The sequence below is a fragment of the Dendropsophus ebraccatus genome, chromosome 4 (genome assembly GCF_027789765.1).
Source record: "Dendropsophus ebraccatus isolate aDenEbr1 chromosome 4, aDenEbr1.pat, whole genome shotgun sequence".
In the NCBI taxonomy this organism is placed as follows: domain Eukaryota; kingdom Metazoa; phylum Chordata; class Amphibia; order Anura; family Hylidae; genus Dendropsophus; species Dendropsophus ebraccatus.
Window position 1 is genome coordinate 69,832,010 of NC_091457.1, and position 17,884 is coordinate 69,849,893.

General features: G+C 45.3%; 1 protein-coding gene across 2 annotated transcripts in view; it reads right to left on the reverse strand.

Moving 5' to 3' along the window:
* VAT1L (vesicle amine transport 1 like) overlaps positions 1-14,131 on the reverse strand; it is a 56,538-nt gene extending 42,407 nt beyond the window's left edge. Inside the window, exon 1 of one of the 2 annotated variants that reach the window (XM_069968495.1) lies at positions 13,812-14,131. In XM_069968495.1, coding sequence (XP_069824596.1) covers positions 13,812-14,029 — 218 coding nt within the window. In that variant the 5' untranslated portion in view covers positions 14,030-14,131. Of the gene's footprint in view, positions 1-3,521; positions 3,551-13,811 lie in introns of those variants that run through there. The other variant, XM_069968496.1, reaches the window with a different exon arrangement.
* Positions 14,132-17,884: the final 3,753 nt, after the last annotated feature.

Here is a 17,884-nt window from a genome sequence, read left to right on the forward strand (position 1 = left end):
ATATGAAAATTCAGAGTCTCTGCCCTTGGTAATGTGCGTAACTCCAAAAAGATTAGGAGAGACATACAATAGTCCACAGTCATGTTACCATGGAGCCAGCGACTTTATTAAAGCAGTTTAACTCGCAGCATTAACATATCCATGTTTCATATTAGAAAAAAAATACTCTCTAACCCTACTGTTCATACAACAACTATCTGTTTCTCACAGAACTAAAATAAGAATGCGCCATTTATAGGACAAACTGACTATTTGAAACGTTTACATTTTTTCTGTAGTGGCAGTGCCGCTGCGATTCAAAGAGTTTCCCCACTGCCGGCATGATATTGATACATCCTGCCGGGCGGGAAACCAATCCATTACTTGCCTTTCCAGTTCGTAACGTCCACAAAATTGCAGCCGTGAAAGCAGCCTTAGGCGATGATCCCACACAGGATTTGTGGCCAGTATTTTGGTCAGTATTTTGCAACCAAAACCAGAAGTTGACTGAAAACACAGAAAGGCTATGTTCCCACACTGTTGAAATTTACTGGATGGCCGTCATTTAATGACAAATAATTGACATTCTTTTAAAACAACGGCCGTTGTTGAACATAGCCTTTCTGTGTTTTCAATACACTCCTGGTTTTGGTGGCTAAATGCTAACCAAAATACTGAGCATTAGACTGTGTTCATACACTTATGATCTTGATGTATTTTTTGCTGTGATTTTGGCAGAATCACTGCGAAAACACATTTGAAATACATCAAAGATGCAATGGGTGAACACAGCCACAAAAAACCCAAACATGAATAGAACTCCACAACACACAGTGGGGACTATAAAATTCCTAATATTTCTAATGGCCTGGTTCTGCTCCATTGCTTCAATTCAAGCATGTTTCCAGCAAGCAGCAGTGAATCAGCTGGGACCCAGCACGCCCGTCCAGACAATTTAGTGTGGCTGAATGTGACTCATCCCAGTACACCATTTATGTATAAAGGGTGACATTTCACTTCCAATGACAAGCATGAGTCACACAGATCCTTACAGCTTGGAGCAGCCATAACATGAATAAAGGAAGCAAAATCCATATAGATGATACCTAAATATACATCATAGTATATAAATATTCATGTTTTTCATCAAGACTAAAATTTGTTACAGTCCTCAGTTACCTTGAACTGATAACGTTTTAAAGTGGGTTATCTCATGAAAACAGCCACTGTCCATATGTCCTATGACAATATTACTGGGTTTTTCATACCCTAGACCACCAATCAGCCAGAAAAGGACACGCTTTAAAAATATATACATATATATAAAAAATTGGAATTGCAGCTATATAATACTTTATTTTCCCTACTTTGGTTCCCTTAGGGTAGGTTCACACTACGTAATCCTGGTGGATAAGTTCCGGATTCCGTCGCTCGTACCCGTTCACAGCTGCGCGCTTATCTACCGGCTCCATAGACACTATTCTAATAGACATGTCAGTTCTTTTGGCGGAAGGTGGAATCTGCCCGGCCATAGAATGGTGTCTGTGGCACAGACGGATAGGAGCGCCGCCGCGAATGGGTACGAGCGACGGAATCGCACCTGATTGTGCTGGTTTCTCATTGGAACTAGGCAACACTGTACTGATAGACATACCCCAACACTTAACATGGAAATATTCTAGCTGTGTTCTATGTCAAACTACTAGTGACAGCAACTGGTGATGCCAGGCTTAAAGGCCAGATTTGTGTGCAAAGAATACATTATGTCAATATGTACAGTACAAGTTGCAATATAATGTAGATATTGTGTTTTATGAGCTCCCACGTAATAGTGAGATGGCAGACCTCAATAAGCTGTGGTGATACCATTCTCTGTCACTATACATCAGGGTTGGTAGTTTCCCTGGCGGCCAGCTTGCAGTAGAAGATGTCAGTACTAGTGCAGGGCCAGGAAGAGCCTGATATGACCCTAAAGGAGGGTTAATATTAAGCTAAAGTTCAATTGTTTTACGTTACTGAAAATTGGAAAAATCAGCCAAGGATGGATGGTAGTAAGTTCATGGCAAGTAGTAACTTTAGGATCAAGAAGACCCCTGCAGATGTGGTGCTACTAACACAAGGTGGCTTTTGCAATCTTGCAAATAACACCAATGAGGAGCAAGTTGTACGCATAGTGCCCTTAAGATTCACTGCTGCACTATAGAACAAGCAAAAGCTATCAGTCACTCTGGATGCAACCTGAGACTTGGCAGACCAGTGGAATGTGGACCATTGAAGCTAGTCACTTACAAATTCAACTGGTATTTTACATAATGTTCAAATTTTTGTGCCGCTTTGTGCTTGTAATGGGCAAGCATACTGTGCCTCCACTGTTCTGTAACTATCAAGCTTATTGTATCACTCTGTGTCTCTTAGTATACTAGTTATTGTATCACTCTAAGTATACTGTATGTATAAGAAAAGTAATCTATTTCACCATCTGATTTGTAAACTTTGAATCCCTAAAACTCACAATTTTAACAATTCTTGTTGGCCAATAAAGGTATCACTCTTATTACAAGTGACTTTAAGAAACTCTGTAAGGGTGCGTTCACACCTACCGCATCCGCAGCTTATTTTTCCGCGGAAATCCGCAGGTCTGGTGGTGCAGATTTCTACCTGCGAGAAATCCGCGTATGTGTGCGTTTTGCGTTTTTTCTGCAGCAAGTTTATCGCAACTGAAATGTCCGTTTAGAATGAGAGACATTTTAAACTGACATTTCAGTTGCGATAAACTTGATGCAGAAAAAACGCAAAACGCACACATACGCGGATTTCTCGCAGGTTGAAATCAGCACTACCAGACCTGCGGATTTCCGCGGAAAAATAAGCTGCGGATGCGGTAGGTGTCAACGCACCCTAAAGGTTTTCTTAGGCAAAGAAGTCTCTTTCTGTACTCAAAGAACTGTTTTCCAGCCCCCCCCCCTCACTCCTTATCTGTTTATTAGCAGGCAGTCATCTACATTACACAGGACCAAAGTGAAGACGGATCTGCTGAGTCCATTATAACAAGACAAGTAGCCCAGCAGTTTGGAGACTGTCTGAGCACATAAAACACTATTTTCGTGGGTCAAAAAGGTCAGTGCTTATCTGGGAGCTTGGTGAGAGAAGATTGCAGAGTATTGTGTTGTACAGGGCTGCCTTTTCCTTTTCCTTGCTCACTCATCCCCTCTCCATAGACCATAATGGACACATAACTCCTGCGTCTTCTCAAGTGAGGGGGGGAGGTAGGAAAACACCTTTTTAGTACAGAAGGAAACCCTTTTGCTTAATAAAACCTATTACAGACTTTCCTAAAAGCTCTTGTACCATTGATATTTATTTGTCTCTGAAAAAGTGACAAATAAGTGACAGTCATGCTTTAAAATACTTTGAGTGAAAGTATTTTCCACCACCCTATTTGGTGGACAATTAATTCTTCAAGGGAACTCCCTGTATTCATACAGAGTCCCTAATCTATATGGCTGGGAAACAATCTCTAAACTAACTGTTTATTTTTTTACCATGGGAAATGATGCTAAACAGATTTACAACAATTATGTTTATCTAAAAGCATGTCACACAAAATAAAAGTAAACTGGTGATATGCACATTTCTGGCTTTCTGCCTAGAATAATATAACAAAGGGGTAACAAGACATTTACCAACATTAAACCTGACAGAACTGCCAGTGTTACCATGGTAACAACAACCCGGATTAAAGTGATAAAGTAGAAAATGGTCACATGAGTCTCAGTAAATAAGTTGTGTTACCTGCCCCCACCAAACAATTGAGGTAACCATTTTATTTGTATGAGTTTGCAGCACCTTGTGAATATCCACTGTGAATCTTGAGAATATTTTGCACAAGTTAACTACCTTCACTGACTGTAGCTTTACTTGTAGGACTGTGTTTTATCTCACCTATTGGGCTATTTCCCCCCTCCCCCATAAGAAGCAGGCCTGTTATGACTTAACAGGATCCCAACAGAATTATAAAATTTATTATGACTATTATAAAATCTATTGGTATATGTAAATATACTACAGACTGCAACATTTAGGTCTTTGTTCACACGATACAATAAAAGCTTAAACGGAAATAAAACAACGTGTGAACAGATCTTTAAAAAAAACTGTATTTTTATTATTTAAAGGGGTAATGCGGCGGTAAACAATTATTCACAGAATAACACACATTACAAAGTTATACAACTTTGTAATGTATGTTATGTCTGTGAATGGCCCCCTTCCCCGTGTCCCACCACCCCCACCCGTGTACCCGGAAATGTGGTGCGCTATACATACCTGTCACGTGCCGACTCGTCTCCGATCTTCAGTCAGCGATGTCGCCTTCGGACGGCTGGGCCGAATCCCTCCGAGCGTCCTGAGTGCCGGCCGCCCTCTTCAACGTCATCAGATGCTCAGCCGCGATTGGCTGAGCACAGTTTGGCTCAGCCAATCGCGGCTGAGCAGCTGATGATGCGGCCGCGTCATCGGCTGCTCAGCCGCGATTGGCTGAGCACAGTTATGCTCAGCCAATCGCGGCTGAGCAGCCGATGAGCCGGCAAAGGGCGGCCAGCACTCAGGACGGACGGAGGGATTCGGCCGAAGACAACATCACTGACTGAAGATCGGAGACGAGTCGGCACGTGGCAGGTATGTATAGAGCACCACACTTCCAGGTACACGGGTGGGGGTGGTGGGACACGGGGAAGGGGGCCATTCACAGACATAACATACATTACAAAGTTGTATAACTTTGTAATGTGTGTTATTCTGTGAATAATTGTTTACCGCCGCACTACCCCTTTAAATGGTGATATTAATTATGACTGTTATTCTACACGGTGTGCTCACTGCTGTCCAATTTCCCATTGACTTCAATGGAACACATTTTGATTTCACTTCAAAACTACGGCTGTCTTTTACCTTTATTTTGACAGTGTGTGGACATAGCCTGAAGCACAGAACACTAGCTGTAGCAGAGATGAAATGTCCTTCTAATCACTGATGCTGGCGTGCACAACATGTCACTGCTGCTAAGATGTAAAGAGAGACTAGTGGGGACCGCAGGAGGTGAGTCTGGTATTGGCTGTTATTTTAGAACAAATGTAGCTGCCTAACATAACAAGCTGAGTTTGTAATTTAAAGGGACTGAAGGGTATGTTCACACTGAGTAAATCAGGTAGAATTCTGTGCCGAAAATCCCGCCTGCTTCAGTGTGCCATAGCCTGTCTATGGGAGAGCGCGCGCTTCTCCGCTGCCACCGCTCTCCACTCGAAGAAGTGACACCTACTGTGGCTCAGTGAATATGGCTGAGCTGTCAGTACCAACAAGGTTTCCCAGACTTGCAACTGTGGTAATGGGACTGTGGAACTCTAGCTAAAAACTTTATCTCCAAATACATTGGGAATGCACACCTTATGTGGTGCACCTGTGTATACATAGAATGCACAGCACTCAAATGTATGCAGATTCTTGTACATACCTTATCAGATTATCATCATCTATCCTGCTGCCCTTCATCCACCCCCTTCTTCATTGAACTTGATGGACATGTGTCTTTTTTCAACTGTACTATGTAACATGCTCACAGTTTCATCCCAATGAATGACAATAAAGGGGTTATAGAAGCTTAGAAAAATATGGCTGCTTTCTTCCAGAAACAGCACCACTACTTTCCTAAGTTTGGGTGCGGTTTTGCAGCTCAGTTCCAATGATCTGAACTGTAATACCACACACAAACTAAGAACAGGTGTGTTGCTGCTTTTGCAAGAAAGTATCAGTGTTTTTTCTAATCCTGGATAACCCCTTTAAAAGTACAACATGTGCTTTTTTCCTTTAGGGAAATAATTTTCAAGTTCACCTCCACAGGAACTCCCTCTCCTATCTGACTCAGTCTCTGATAATGTGTCTATACCTACAGCAGGGAACACCAGAGTCTGGGGGTAATCTTAGTCCACCCACTGGCACCCACTACACTACTACAGAATGCACATAAATTTACTCAGCAGCTGAGGACTGACAAAGGTCACTGTGTCTGCTGAAGACTTTCAGGCTCAGAAAACATGGCCGCTTTCTTTCAGAAACAGCACCACTTTTGTCTCCAGTTTTGGCATTTTTTAGGGTGAAAAACGCAGTGGCCAGATGTTAGCTGTGAGTCAATGGGTAAAAAGTAAATGCAATACCCACAGGGTGTTCTTGCTATGGCGTTTTTTAGGGCAGTTTAAAAAAAATGGCATGTCTATATGCACATTTGCTTTATTTCCCCAATTTTTTAACAGGAAACCTGGAATCACATGATAATAAATTGTGTCTGAGAGAAGCCTTATAGTAAACGGGGCTGACCTGCAACACCACACACAATCAGAGGACAGGGGTATTGCTGTGTTTTCACAAAAGTAGCTGTGCGTTTCTAATCGTGGATAACCCAAAAGACAAAAGCATAAAAGTTAAACAGAAATTAATGAATTGTATAAAAATATAAAAACAAAAGATAAAAGAAATCCAAAAATGTTATAAAAATGCAATAATGAACTGAAAACTATTTTGTGAAAAAGGAAGAACTAGAAATATTGCACCCTGGCACCAAGCTTTACGTTGTGACCAAACTAATCACACCTGGGCCCACAAATTAGCAAAAGCGACATAAATTTACTAGCACATTACCGTTTGCTATTTGCCTCGCGGTTGCTACTCCTGAGCTGTAAATGTAATTAAAAGAGATACATTTCCTTAAACAGCAGGCAAACATTGTGCTCTTGGTGCACTGTACTATATCTCAGCCGCATAGAGGAAAGGCTCTCTTCACACATATCTAGTGGTCCGGCTCCATTTCCCTCCGGCACATTAGCAAACCCCAAAAGGGAAAGTGATGTTTCAATTGATCCCATTCACTTGAATGGGGAAGTTTAACCTCTTCGGGACCAGGCTAATTTTCGTTTTTGCGTTTTCGTTTTTTCCTCCTTGTGCTTAAAAGACCATAGCACTTGCATTTTTACACCTACAGACCCACATGGGCCCTTTTTTTTGCGTCACTAATGGTACTTTGCAATGACAGGCTGAACTTTTGCATAAAATATGCTGCGAAACCAGAAAAAAATTATATGCGCAGTGAAATTGAAAAAAAAAAACAACAACACAATTTTTTTTCTTTGGGGGGATTGTGTTTTTACGCCATTCGCCCTGGGGTAAAACTGACATGTTTTATATGTAACATGTATAACTTTTCTTGTATCTGATGGCCTGTAAAAAATTCAAACCATTGTTAACAAATATATGTCCCTTAAAATCGCTCCCTTCCCATGCTTATAACGCTTTTATCCTTTGGTTTATGGGGCCGTGTGAGGTGTCATTTTTTGCGCCATGATGTTTACTTTCTATCGGTACCTTGATTGCGCATATGCGACTTTTTGATCGCTTTTTATTACAATTTTTCTGGATTTGATGCGACCAAAAATGCGCAATTTTGCACTTTCGGATATTTTGGTGCTTACGCCATTTACCGTGTGAGATCAGGAATGTGAATAATTAATAGTTCGGGCGATTACGATAGCAAACATGTTTATTTAATTATTTACTTTTATTTATAACCTGGGAAAAGGGGGGTGATTCAGACTTTTATTAGGAGAGGGGGCTTTTTATTGACAACAACACTTTTTTTATTTTTTTTATTTACACATATACTAGAAGCCCCCCTGGCGGACTTCTAGTATATACACTTTGATCTCTCATTGAGATCTTTGCTGTATAGTTATATAGCAAAGATCAATGAGATCGGCACTCGTTTGCTTTCGGCTGCTGCAGCCGAAAACAAACGAGTGCCGAGCCGGGGACAGCGCCATATTGAAGCTTGAGTAACGGAGATCGCTCCTCCGGGACAACGTCCCGGAGGAGCGATCTCCCCCACTAAACACCAGGGAACGGCTGAATCCGGTCGGAGGCAGCTGTCATCTTTGATCGGTACGGAACGGTCCGATCGCCGTGCCCGCTAATAGCCGCGATCCCGGGCTACATGAGGCACCCGGGATAGCAGCGGATCAGAGCGGGGCCGCCGTGCGGCCCCGCTCTGAACGCCCGCACCCGCACGAGGACGTACAGTTACGTCCTTGTGCGGGAAAGGGTTAAACTATCCGGCGCTTAAATCTGGATGCTGGATTGACAGACACAAAGGACCAAAGAACGCACCTTGCAGCTAACGACTGATGGTTAATGAAAAAAAAAAGATATGACAACTGATGCATTTTTGCAGTTTTAGGTAAAAAATAGATACCGGACCCCCTGAAATAGGTGATCCCAGCCTAAGCCAGGGAAGAATTTCTGCCTAATCCTCTGCCATTACTTTGCCTCTTTTGCCGAGCTGCATCAGCTGCTGGAGCTTTCGCTGTGACTCAGCTGTATGAACTTATGGTAGCACATAGACACGACAGTATACTGGGGACAATAATTGTGCCCCCTCCTCCTATGTGTATAAGGTAACTTGTACCTGTCACTCCTACTCCGATATGTATACTCTGCCTCCCCCCCTCTGATAATTGTGGCCTTCTCCCACATGTCCCTGGCCCTCTCCTCAGTAGATATGTGTACAGTATCTATGTATTTTAATTACCGACAAAAAAATGGTTTGGCTCCTAAAATTTTCAGTTTTTCAACCATCTAGGTGCATCTAGGTATTTGTTCAGCCTGGAGCACTGCCACATCATAATAACCCAAAGTACAAATATAACACATTAAATTGTATGGCATGAAAAAAGCACATCATTGGTGGAATTGTTTTTACATTTATTAGCAAAAGTACTAAAAATAAATGAATTTGGGATCACTAGGCCCAGACTGACCTTTTGTCCACAAAGGCAGATTCTCAGTAGGTTGGTGTTTTGTTTGTTCTGTACTGTTTGTACTGCTCTTTCTACTGGTGGGAAGGTGAATCAGAAAAGTGTTAGCAACCTGTCCCCCTCACTTACCCTTATAGGCTACAGGCTGCTTCAGACCTGTGGCCTAGAAAAGGAGAAATACATCTAAGATTGTCTGCTTCCCGGCACTAGCGGGATTATGTCACTTATGCTGCCAGACGGCACTGAGCTGCTTAGAATTAGGACAGGTGAAGGTGAAAGAGTTATTTTAAAAATTTCTTGCCACAAAGGGAGCACCAACTCACCTAATAGGTAGAGCCTACCAAGCTAATATAGCAGAGCTCCCTGCCTACTTGGGGTACCTGCCTACTTACCTAATAAAGGATGGCCCTCTATCTAATAAAGGGGGGCCTATTTACCTAATAAGAAACTACATACCTGATATTGGGGGACTACCTACACACTTACCTAATATTGCCAGGCTTACCTACCTTCTTTAGGGGGCCTACTACATACATAGAACCAAACTGCTTACTTACCTAACATGGGGAGGCTACCAAACAAGGGGCCTACCTATCTTCTTACCTAATGGGTGCCTATAAAACTTACGTTGGGGGCCTACCTGCCTAATATGTGTGTCTGCATAAATCCCTAATACTGGGGGTCTACCTACCTAATATGGAGGGCTACATAAATAAACAATATTTAAGTCTACATATGTATTACATGGGGGTCTACCTATCCACCAAATGAGGGGTCAATTAAAGGGGTACTCCAGCCTGGAACCCTCTTTCTGCATTGCCCAGAGAGGAGGTAATATCCTCTTACCTACCTGGCTCCGGCGCTACCGTCCATATTCCACTGCTCCGGTCCCACTGTGTCTGGCTGCTAAGACTGGACTTGGCACGTGAGGTGGCAGGCCCATTCAGCCATTCAGCAGCTGTAGCAACGTCCCAACTTGGCCACTGAATGACTTAGCAAGTCAAGTTAAAAAAAGGGTCCCCGCCGGAGTACCTCTTTAATGTTTGGTTACAAAAACAAAGACTACATCTTAAAGGAGAACTCCCACACAAAAAAAAAAAAAATCCTGTGTAGAAAGGGGGTGGGGGGAACATAATGAAAAATATATACTTATTGGACCCTGTACCCCCGCAGCACCAACAAGCAAGAATAAACAAGCTCCTGGACCCAAACCAGATGTCACGTTCTCCCTACTTTCACTTGAGTGAAAGTAGCAAACCCAGCTAATGCTCAGCAAGTCAGTGACTGCAGCTGTGTTCTGCCCCAGTCACTGACTAGCTAAGCGGGCAATCCATCAGCCGGGATGTGGCGTTGCACGAGGGAGAGTAGGGATATGCTGCCGGAGGTCCAGGAGCTGGGACCCAGGGACCAGTAAGTATACATTATTATGTTCTCCCTCACCCTCTGCCCACACTCTATTTTTTTCATGGGACTGCTTCTTTAATAGGGGCACAAAAGGGGAACAATATTGTGTGAGCAGAAAGGGGGCACAAAAGGGGTGGTTTATATGGTTACTATAGGTTGTTACGGTAGTTCTTCTGCAAGGCTTGCATGTTGGTGTTTCTTGATAATACTGCCCCAAGTAACTTTATGGATTCTTTCCCCTCCCTTTCAGCCAAAACTTTGGCAAACCCATTACTTATTGGGCTATAGCATTTGCTAGCTGGGGGCGGGGAGGGTCAGATGTCCAGCGGACAGTAATCACGGCTATATTACATCTGTATACTGGCCGACAGTGGGAGTAGGTGGGTTTTGTAACCAGGAGACAGAGAATCTTTCTGGATCCTGTCTCCATAGTAACATAACTTCCCAAAAATTTAAATATCAAGGTATCAGTTAGGCACATGTTATCAGCGCCGTCTCATCACTTTGTAAATGTCGTCTCAATTAAAGTTGCAAGGCGCATGAATATGCAGCAGAGTATGAAGGCCTCGCAAGCACAGCAAAGGATCTCCTCACTGACTGGATTCTGGCAGCAGAATTCTGATTCAAATGTGAAAAGCCATCAAGATGAATGATGGGAAATGGAATCACATTTATTAAAGGTTATTATTATAACAAACACAATGGCCCATATGTATCAATATGTGTGTAATTTCCTCACAGCAACCAATCAGAGCTCAGCTTTTATTACCAGAGCTCGTTAAAAAGCTGTGATTGGCTGCTATGGGTAGATTGCTCCAGTTTTTCTCTCACATGGATTACTGGATGGCTCCTGTCTTTCTCGGTTTGCTTTTATCCTAATTATACAATAAAGCTCATTTAACCCTTTATAAGCAGGACAGATGATGGACTATCAAATATTCTAGGGAGTCACACAAGTAATAATCATAAAACTCATAAATCATATAAGATGTAATAGCATCTGGTTACAGTCAGCAGCTGGCAGCAGAGTGATGTATCATATAGTGGAACAACCCCTGCACCCAGTACTGTATATAGTCACCACCGTCCCTAACCGCTGCACCCAGTAATGTATATAGTCACCACTGCCCCTAACTCCGACACCCAGTACTGTATATAGTCACCACCGCCCCTAACTCCGATACCCTGTACTGTATATAGTCACCACCGCCTCTAACTCCGACACCCAGTAATGTATATAGTCACCACCTCCTCTAACTCCGACGCCCAGTACTCTATATAGTCACCACCGCCCCTAACTCCGACACCCAGTACTGTATATAGTCACCACCGCCCCCAACTCCGACACCCAGTACTGTATATAGTCACCACCGCCCCCAACTCCGACACCCGGTACTGTATATAGTCACCACCGCCCCTAACTCCGACACCCAGTACTGTATATAGTCACCACCGCCCCTAACTCCGACACCCAGTACTGTATATAGTCACCACCGCCCCTAACTCCGACACCCGGTACTGTATATAGTCACCACCGCCCCTAACTCCGACACCCGGTACTGTATATAGTCACCACCGCCCCTAACTCCGACACCCAGTACTGTATAGTGACCACCGGTACTGTATATAGTCACCACCGCCCCTAACTCCGACACCCGGTACTGTATATAGTCACCACCGCCCCTAACTCCGACACCCGGTACTGTATATAGTCACCACCGCCCCTAACTCCGACACCCGGTACTGTATATAGTCACCACCGCCCCTAACTCCGACACCCGGTACTGTATATAGTCACCACCGCCCCTAACTCCGACACCCAGTACTGTATAGTCACCACCGGTACTGTATATAGTCACCACCGCCCCTAACTCCGACACCCAGTACTGTATATAGTCACCACCACCCTAACTCCAACACCCAGTACTGTATATAGTCACCACCGCCCCTAACTCTGACACCCAGTACTGTATATAGTCACCACCGCCCCTAGCTCCAACACCCAGTACTGTATATAGTCACCACCGCCCATAACCCCGATACCCAGTAATGCATGTAGTCACCGCCCATAACCCCGATACCCAGTAATGCATGTAGTCACCGCCCCTAACCCTGCACCCAGAAATGCATATAGTCACCGCCCCTAACCATGCACCCAGCAATGTATATAGTCACCGCCCCTAACCCTGCTCCCAGTAATGCATATAGTCACCGCCCCTAACACTGTGCCCAGTAATGCATATAGTCACCGCCCCTAACCCTGCGCCCAGTAATGCATATAGTCACCGCCCCTAACCCTGGCACCCAGTAATGCATATAGTCCCTGCCCCTGACCCTGCGCCCAGTAATGCATATAGTCACCGCCCCTAACCCTGCGCCCAGTAATGCATATAGTCACCGCCCCTAACCCTGCGCCCAGTAATGCATATAGTCTACGCCCCTAGCCTTTGCCCCCAGTAATGCATATAGTCACCGTCCCTAACCCCTGCACCCAGTAATGTATATAGTCACCACCGCCCCTAACCCAGGCACCCAGTAATGCATATAGTCACCGCCCCTAACCCTGCACCCAGTAATGCATATAGTCACCGGCCCTAACCCCTGCATCCAGTAATGCATATAGTCACCGCCCCTAGCCCAGGCACCCGGTAATGCATATAGTCACCGCCCCTAACCCCGGCACCCGGTAATACATATAGTTACATACAGTGTACAATGTAACTGTTATACCTGGTGCAGCCTTCAAACCCAGTGATAGCCCTAAACCAGAGCCCTGAATGATTGCTGGACCTGCCCCATTCTCTTCCATCACATTTCCTACTAGTTAACCCTCCTGTTACCAGATTGCTTCGGGTTATTAGTGTAGACATCAGCCTAGTTAACCCTTTCTTCATCAATCGGGATGACTTTGAGTTAACCCTTTACTTTCCACTCTGACCTGAGAGGGACAGATGTGCTTTAATTCATCTATTCTACTAGTGACTTAACCCTTCACTTACAAGGCTGGATGCTTAACCCTGCCACTGTCCACCAGCTGACGGCTGTCATCTGTTACTAGACTACCCTATTGATTAACCATTTATCCAGTTAACTCTTCCATTGTCCAGCTCCTGACCGCTCAGCTCCTCCATTGTTACACTTCGGTTGCTAGGCTATCCGTCCAGTCGGCCGTTCCATTATCCAGCTGCCCACCAGTTACCCTCCCTACTGCCAGTGGCCTAGTTAACCCTTCCCAGTTTGGCAGCTTAAGTCACCCATCCACTGCCGGGCTGTTATTCAGTTAACCCTTCCATCACTACACTGCCTCCCAGTTACCCATCAACAGGTTGCATCCCAGTTAACTCATCCATGACCAGACTGTCCCCAATTGCAGTTAACCCTTTCCTCACCAGGCTGCCCTGCGGTCTTCTGCTTTACACCATTAGGTTGACTCCCATTTAACCCTGCAATTACTTCACCTGATGACTTCTAGTTAACCCTTACATCCCTGCCTGGCAGAGGGGTCTCCTGCTCTATGGACCCTTCCCTCCCACAATGCACGGTGACCGGGGATGTATAGAAAGGGTACCGGACCAGGCTTTCACTCGGATCTTCACTTCTCCCTCCTGGGGCTCAGGCATCACTTTCCGGGCCACCCGCAGCTTGTTGAGCCCTCCAAAGCCGGAGAGGAGAACGGCTCTCATGTCCCTGCCATCCGCGGCCCCTCCCGGCACCTCGGCCACGTCCTTGCCTCCTTCTTTCTCTATCATCTGCTCGGTCTCCTCGGCTTTCTCCGGCCGCTCCTTGGCCATGGCTCCTGGCGCTGCTGAATGGGATGCTCCGGCTGCGTTGCCGATGCGGCTCCAGGCGCTGGTCCTTCTCTTTACCGTAATGCGCGCTCTAGCGGCGCGGTGCCCCTCTCCGCCTCACTGGCTCCCGGGCACTGCTGCGCGCACACTCCAGACATAACGCCGGAGCCTGGATGTGTTTATGTACGTGTGTACTGGAGAAGACGTGTGTCATGCGTCCGTCTGTCCTGCGCTGTCGCCTAGCTGGAGATAGTCCTGCCCAGCTGTATACTGGGATCTATGGATAGTGGGGGGCAAGATCAATATTTTATGGCCTGCAGAAGGGAACTGCTCTATAAAAAGATGTCTTATTCATTCATGCAATTCCCCTTAAAATGTAAAAAATAATGCAATATAGCAATCCTAGTGTGTCAAGCTGCTACCATTATGTAACCACTTACATCTGTACACGTTATAATTACATCTAACATACAAGAATATAAATTGGTGAGAAGTTCCAGTTGCTGAACAGCGTAACTAGCTGGAAGTATATCAGGCTACACTGGATAGTCAGTAAAGAGCTTTGAAATAGAACATGTCTCTAATTGGCGCATCACTAAGGGTCTGCGCCAAAGATCGGTGTACACGCAGAGCCAAGATTCCAGTGCATAAGGCACGGTAATTGTGTGCCATTGTGTTACCAAATGTAAGCCTGCAGCTGCATCATTACGGCTTGAAGAAATCCATATTCTGGTTTCCAGAACAACCTCATTCACATGCATAGAACTCATTTTCATTCCCAGGAATTTCTGCAATAAATCAGTCATGCGTGAATATACCTTAAAGGGAACCTGTCACCCCCCGTGCCGGGGTGACAGGCTCCCGACCCCCCGTTAGAGCCCCCTATACTCACCTAATCCCGCCGGGTCCCGCTTCTGGATCCGGTCGGGTGCTGAAGATCTCAGCCGCTGCAGCCCGGCGCGCGCGCACTGAGAGATGAGTCCAACACCCATAGAGAATGACAGGAGAGTCCAGCGCTCCGTCATTCTCTATGAGCGTTGGACTCATCTCTCAGCGCGCGCGCCAGGCTGCAGCGGCTGAGATCTTCATCACCCGACCACCTCCAGAAGCGGGACCCGGCGGGATTAGGCAAGTATAGGGGGCTCTAACGGGGGGTCGGGAGCCTGTCACCCCGGCACGGGGGGTGACAGGTTCCCTTTAAGGCTATGTTCACATTACGTAAAACTAAGGCCATTGTTGTCGATGGCAACAACAGCCGTAGTTTTTGTGGGGTGGAACAATGCCTTAGTTTCAATGGGATCCCGACCGGAGCGTACACACATTGTATACGCCCTGCAAATAACTGACATGTCAGTTTTCTGCGGCCGCAATTAAATGAATTGCGGCTGTAGGAAACCCTGTCAGTTTACCCTATGAAGCGCTCCAGGCGCTCGCTCCATAGTGTGCAGTGGGAAGCTCTGATGCAGACGCGCACTGATGTGCCCGCATCAGAGCTCTGCGGCCGGAAAGATCATACGGGATGATCCGGGCAGAGACTGGTCGTTCCGTGACCCGGCCGGGGTCAGGGAACGGCCGGTCTCTTACGTAGTGTGAACATTCCCATGTGGCGTAATTTTACAACTCAGTCAACTCTTCTCAGTCAAAAACTCCATATGCAGCCTTGAATGTGAATTTGTCAGGGATCGCTACCAATGTAATCTTTTGTAATACAAAGAATGAAATCAGAAAGTCCACAGCAAAGCCATTGACATGTGAGAAGCTTAGTTAAGCCCACATCTAATAGATATGCTAGATATTTTCTTCAGAAAGATACTGATAGATAAATGGTTCTATTGTGGTGTCCCACCTCGGGTTTTGCTATTAGTAACACCCTTCACAAAAGTCTGTACTTATAAGAGTAAGTGGTAATGTAGCGGTTTTACCACTAGATGTCGTTTGGTACAAGTTTTTATGTCCAGATATTGCACAGCTGTAGGAGCTAAAGGGTTATTATTTTTCTTATGTACCACATGGATCTGTACGCCAATGAGAGTTCTTTATTCTCCTCACCTTTCACCTTTCTCTTTACATGTTACACACACACTCCTCACCCACTCACAACACAGTTTACACATGATGTAGGAATATGGAAAAAATTAACAAGCAAAGAAAAATGGGGAGCGATCTCTTTACAAACCAACTGTACTGTAAAGTAATGTTGCACAGTGTATCTACTCACTTCTCGGAGGGGAGATGGACCTACTCCCCCCCCCATTGCCCGGAAAGCTCGTCTCTCCACTATGGCCTGTCTTCTGCTGGAAAACAGTTTCCTTACTCTGATGATCAGATCGAGGCTTCCAGCTGCAAGGTGCATGCACAACCGAAGCTCAGTGTGATCTGCCCTCGGTGCAAGGATGAAAGCCGTCCAGGTATCTCTTGGATTAACTACTTCACCTACCATATGATATACAAGGAAACAATGTAGTTTATTATGTCCAACGCATATCAGAACCTCAAGTTCCTTCGTCATGGACAATAGCATATGCACATATACAACACCCTCTTATACCCTCTTCCTTTTCTCATGTCTAAAAGTAACTTATCAAGACGAAAGTATACTGTGTTTTCCTGTATCAAGTATCTTCACAGTAAACAAGATTATATTTATTTTAACGAGACTCTGTGGTTCTTCACCAAGCACCGACACAGTAATCACACTTTCCTTGGGTTATCTCCCCTTTTAAGATAAAAGCAGGTGTGCTAGCATACCTGTGTGCCCAACCGCCACTGGCGTCATGACAAATTAACACCGGGCTAAACTGTGCCTCAACCAACCACCACTGGAGTGGTGTCACACTTCACCACCTGGCAAGTGACCGGTCGCGCCTCACAGTGGGGTATCACCACACTATTAGATGTGCCAACAGATTCTCTGTATTTCTGTATTACTGTATATGTGAGGGGAGTGGCTGCTCCCATTTTAGATCTTGCACACCACCCATCCCAATGGGTGATTTACACTGGGAAAAGCAGTGTAGGGTCTGTCTGGTTTCTGAGGTCACATGGTGGGATGGTATATACATAAGAAGACATTCATCAAAACTGGCATACAAGTATGCCAGTCTTAGATACAGCCCCATTCCTAGTTTCCCGGACGGCACCTCTTAGTAAATCCGTCCTGGCATAGGTTTGGGGCGCAGGTTTAAATTTGTGTCATGATTGACACTGCATAAATTATGATATATCAGATGCAAGAGGAGGCAACACCTTCTCCCCACCCTGCTTTGATTGCGAGAGCTGTCCAGGAAGAAGGGTGTCACTGTCCTGAGAAAGAAACTCCCACACCAATGAGGTGGGGGTTGCCATCCCGATTAAGAAACACCTGTGGGCAGGAATTTTGAAAATGTGTTTGCCCAGATTTCTCCTTTAAATAAACCAGTTGTCTGGGGAGAATAAGACGGCTGAAGTCGTCTGCTCCCCAGCACTCACTTTCAGGTAAGGAACACATCAGGATATGCATTTGCGCCCTTCACTTTTCAGAAGGGTTACTGCATCGGTAGGCAGAAGACTTCAGCTATCTTCGGCTCCCCAGACAATCGGTTTACACTTGTTTTGTTAATTTCTTATCCTCCTCCTTGAAATAACTCTGCGGCTACATCTCGCTACAAAGAAGCAATTAGATACCTTATCCAGAGCTTGGGGGGGTCTCTTAGGTAGCTCCATAGAGAATGAGTTCTATTCTGCAGAGATCCCCATTCTTAGGATTTTTATTTTTTTTTTTTTGGGGGGGGGGGGGGGGGCACTGTTCAGCCCAACCCCCCCCCCCCCCCCCATGATCTCTTAGTTACTGTGTGCCCTATTCTGTTTATACTCTGGATA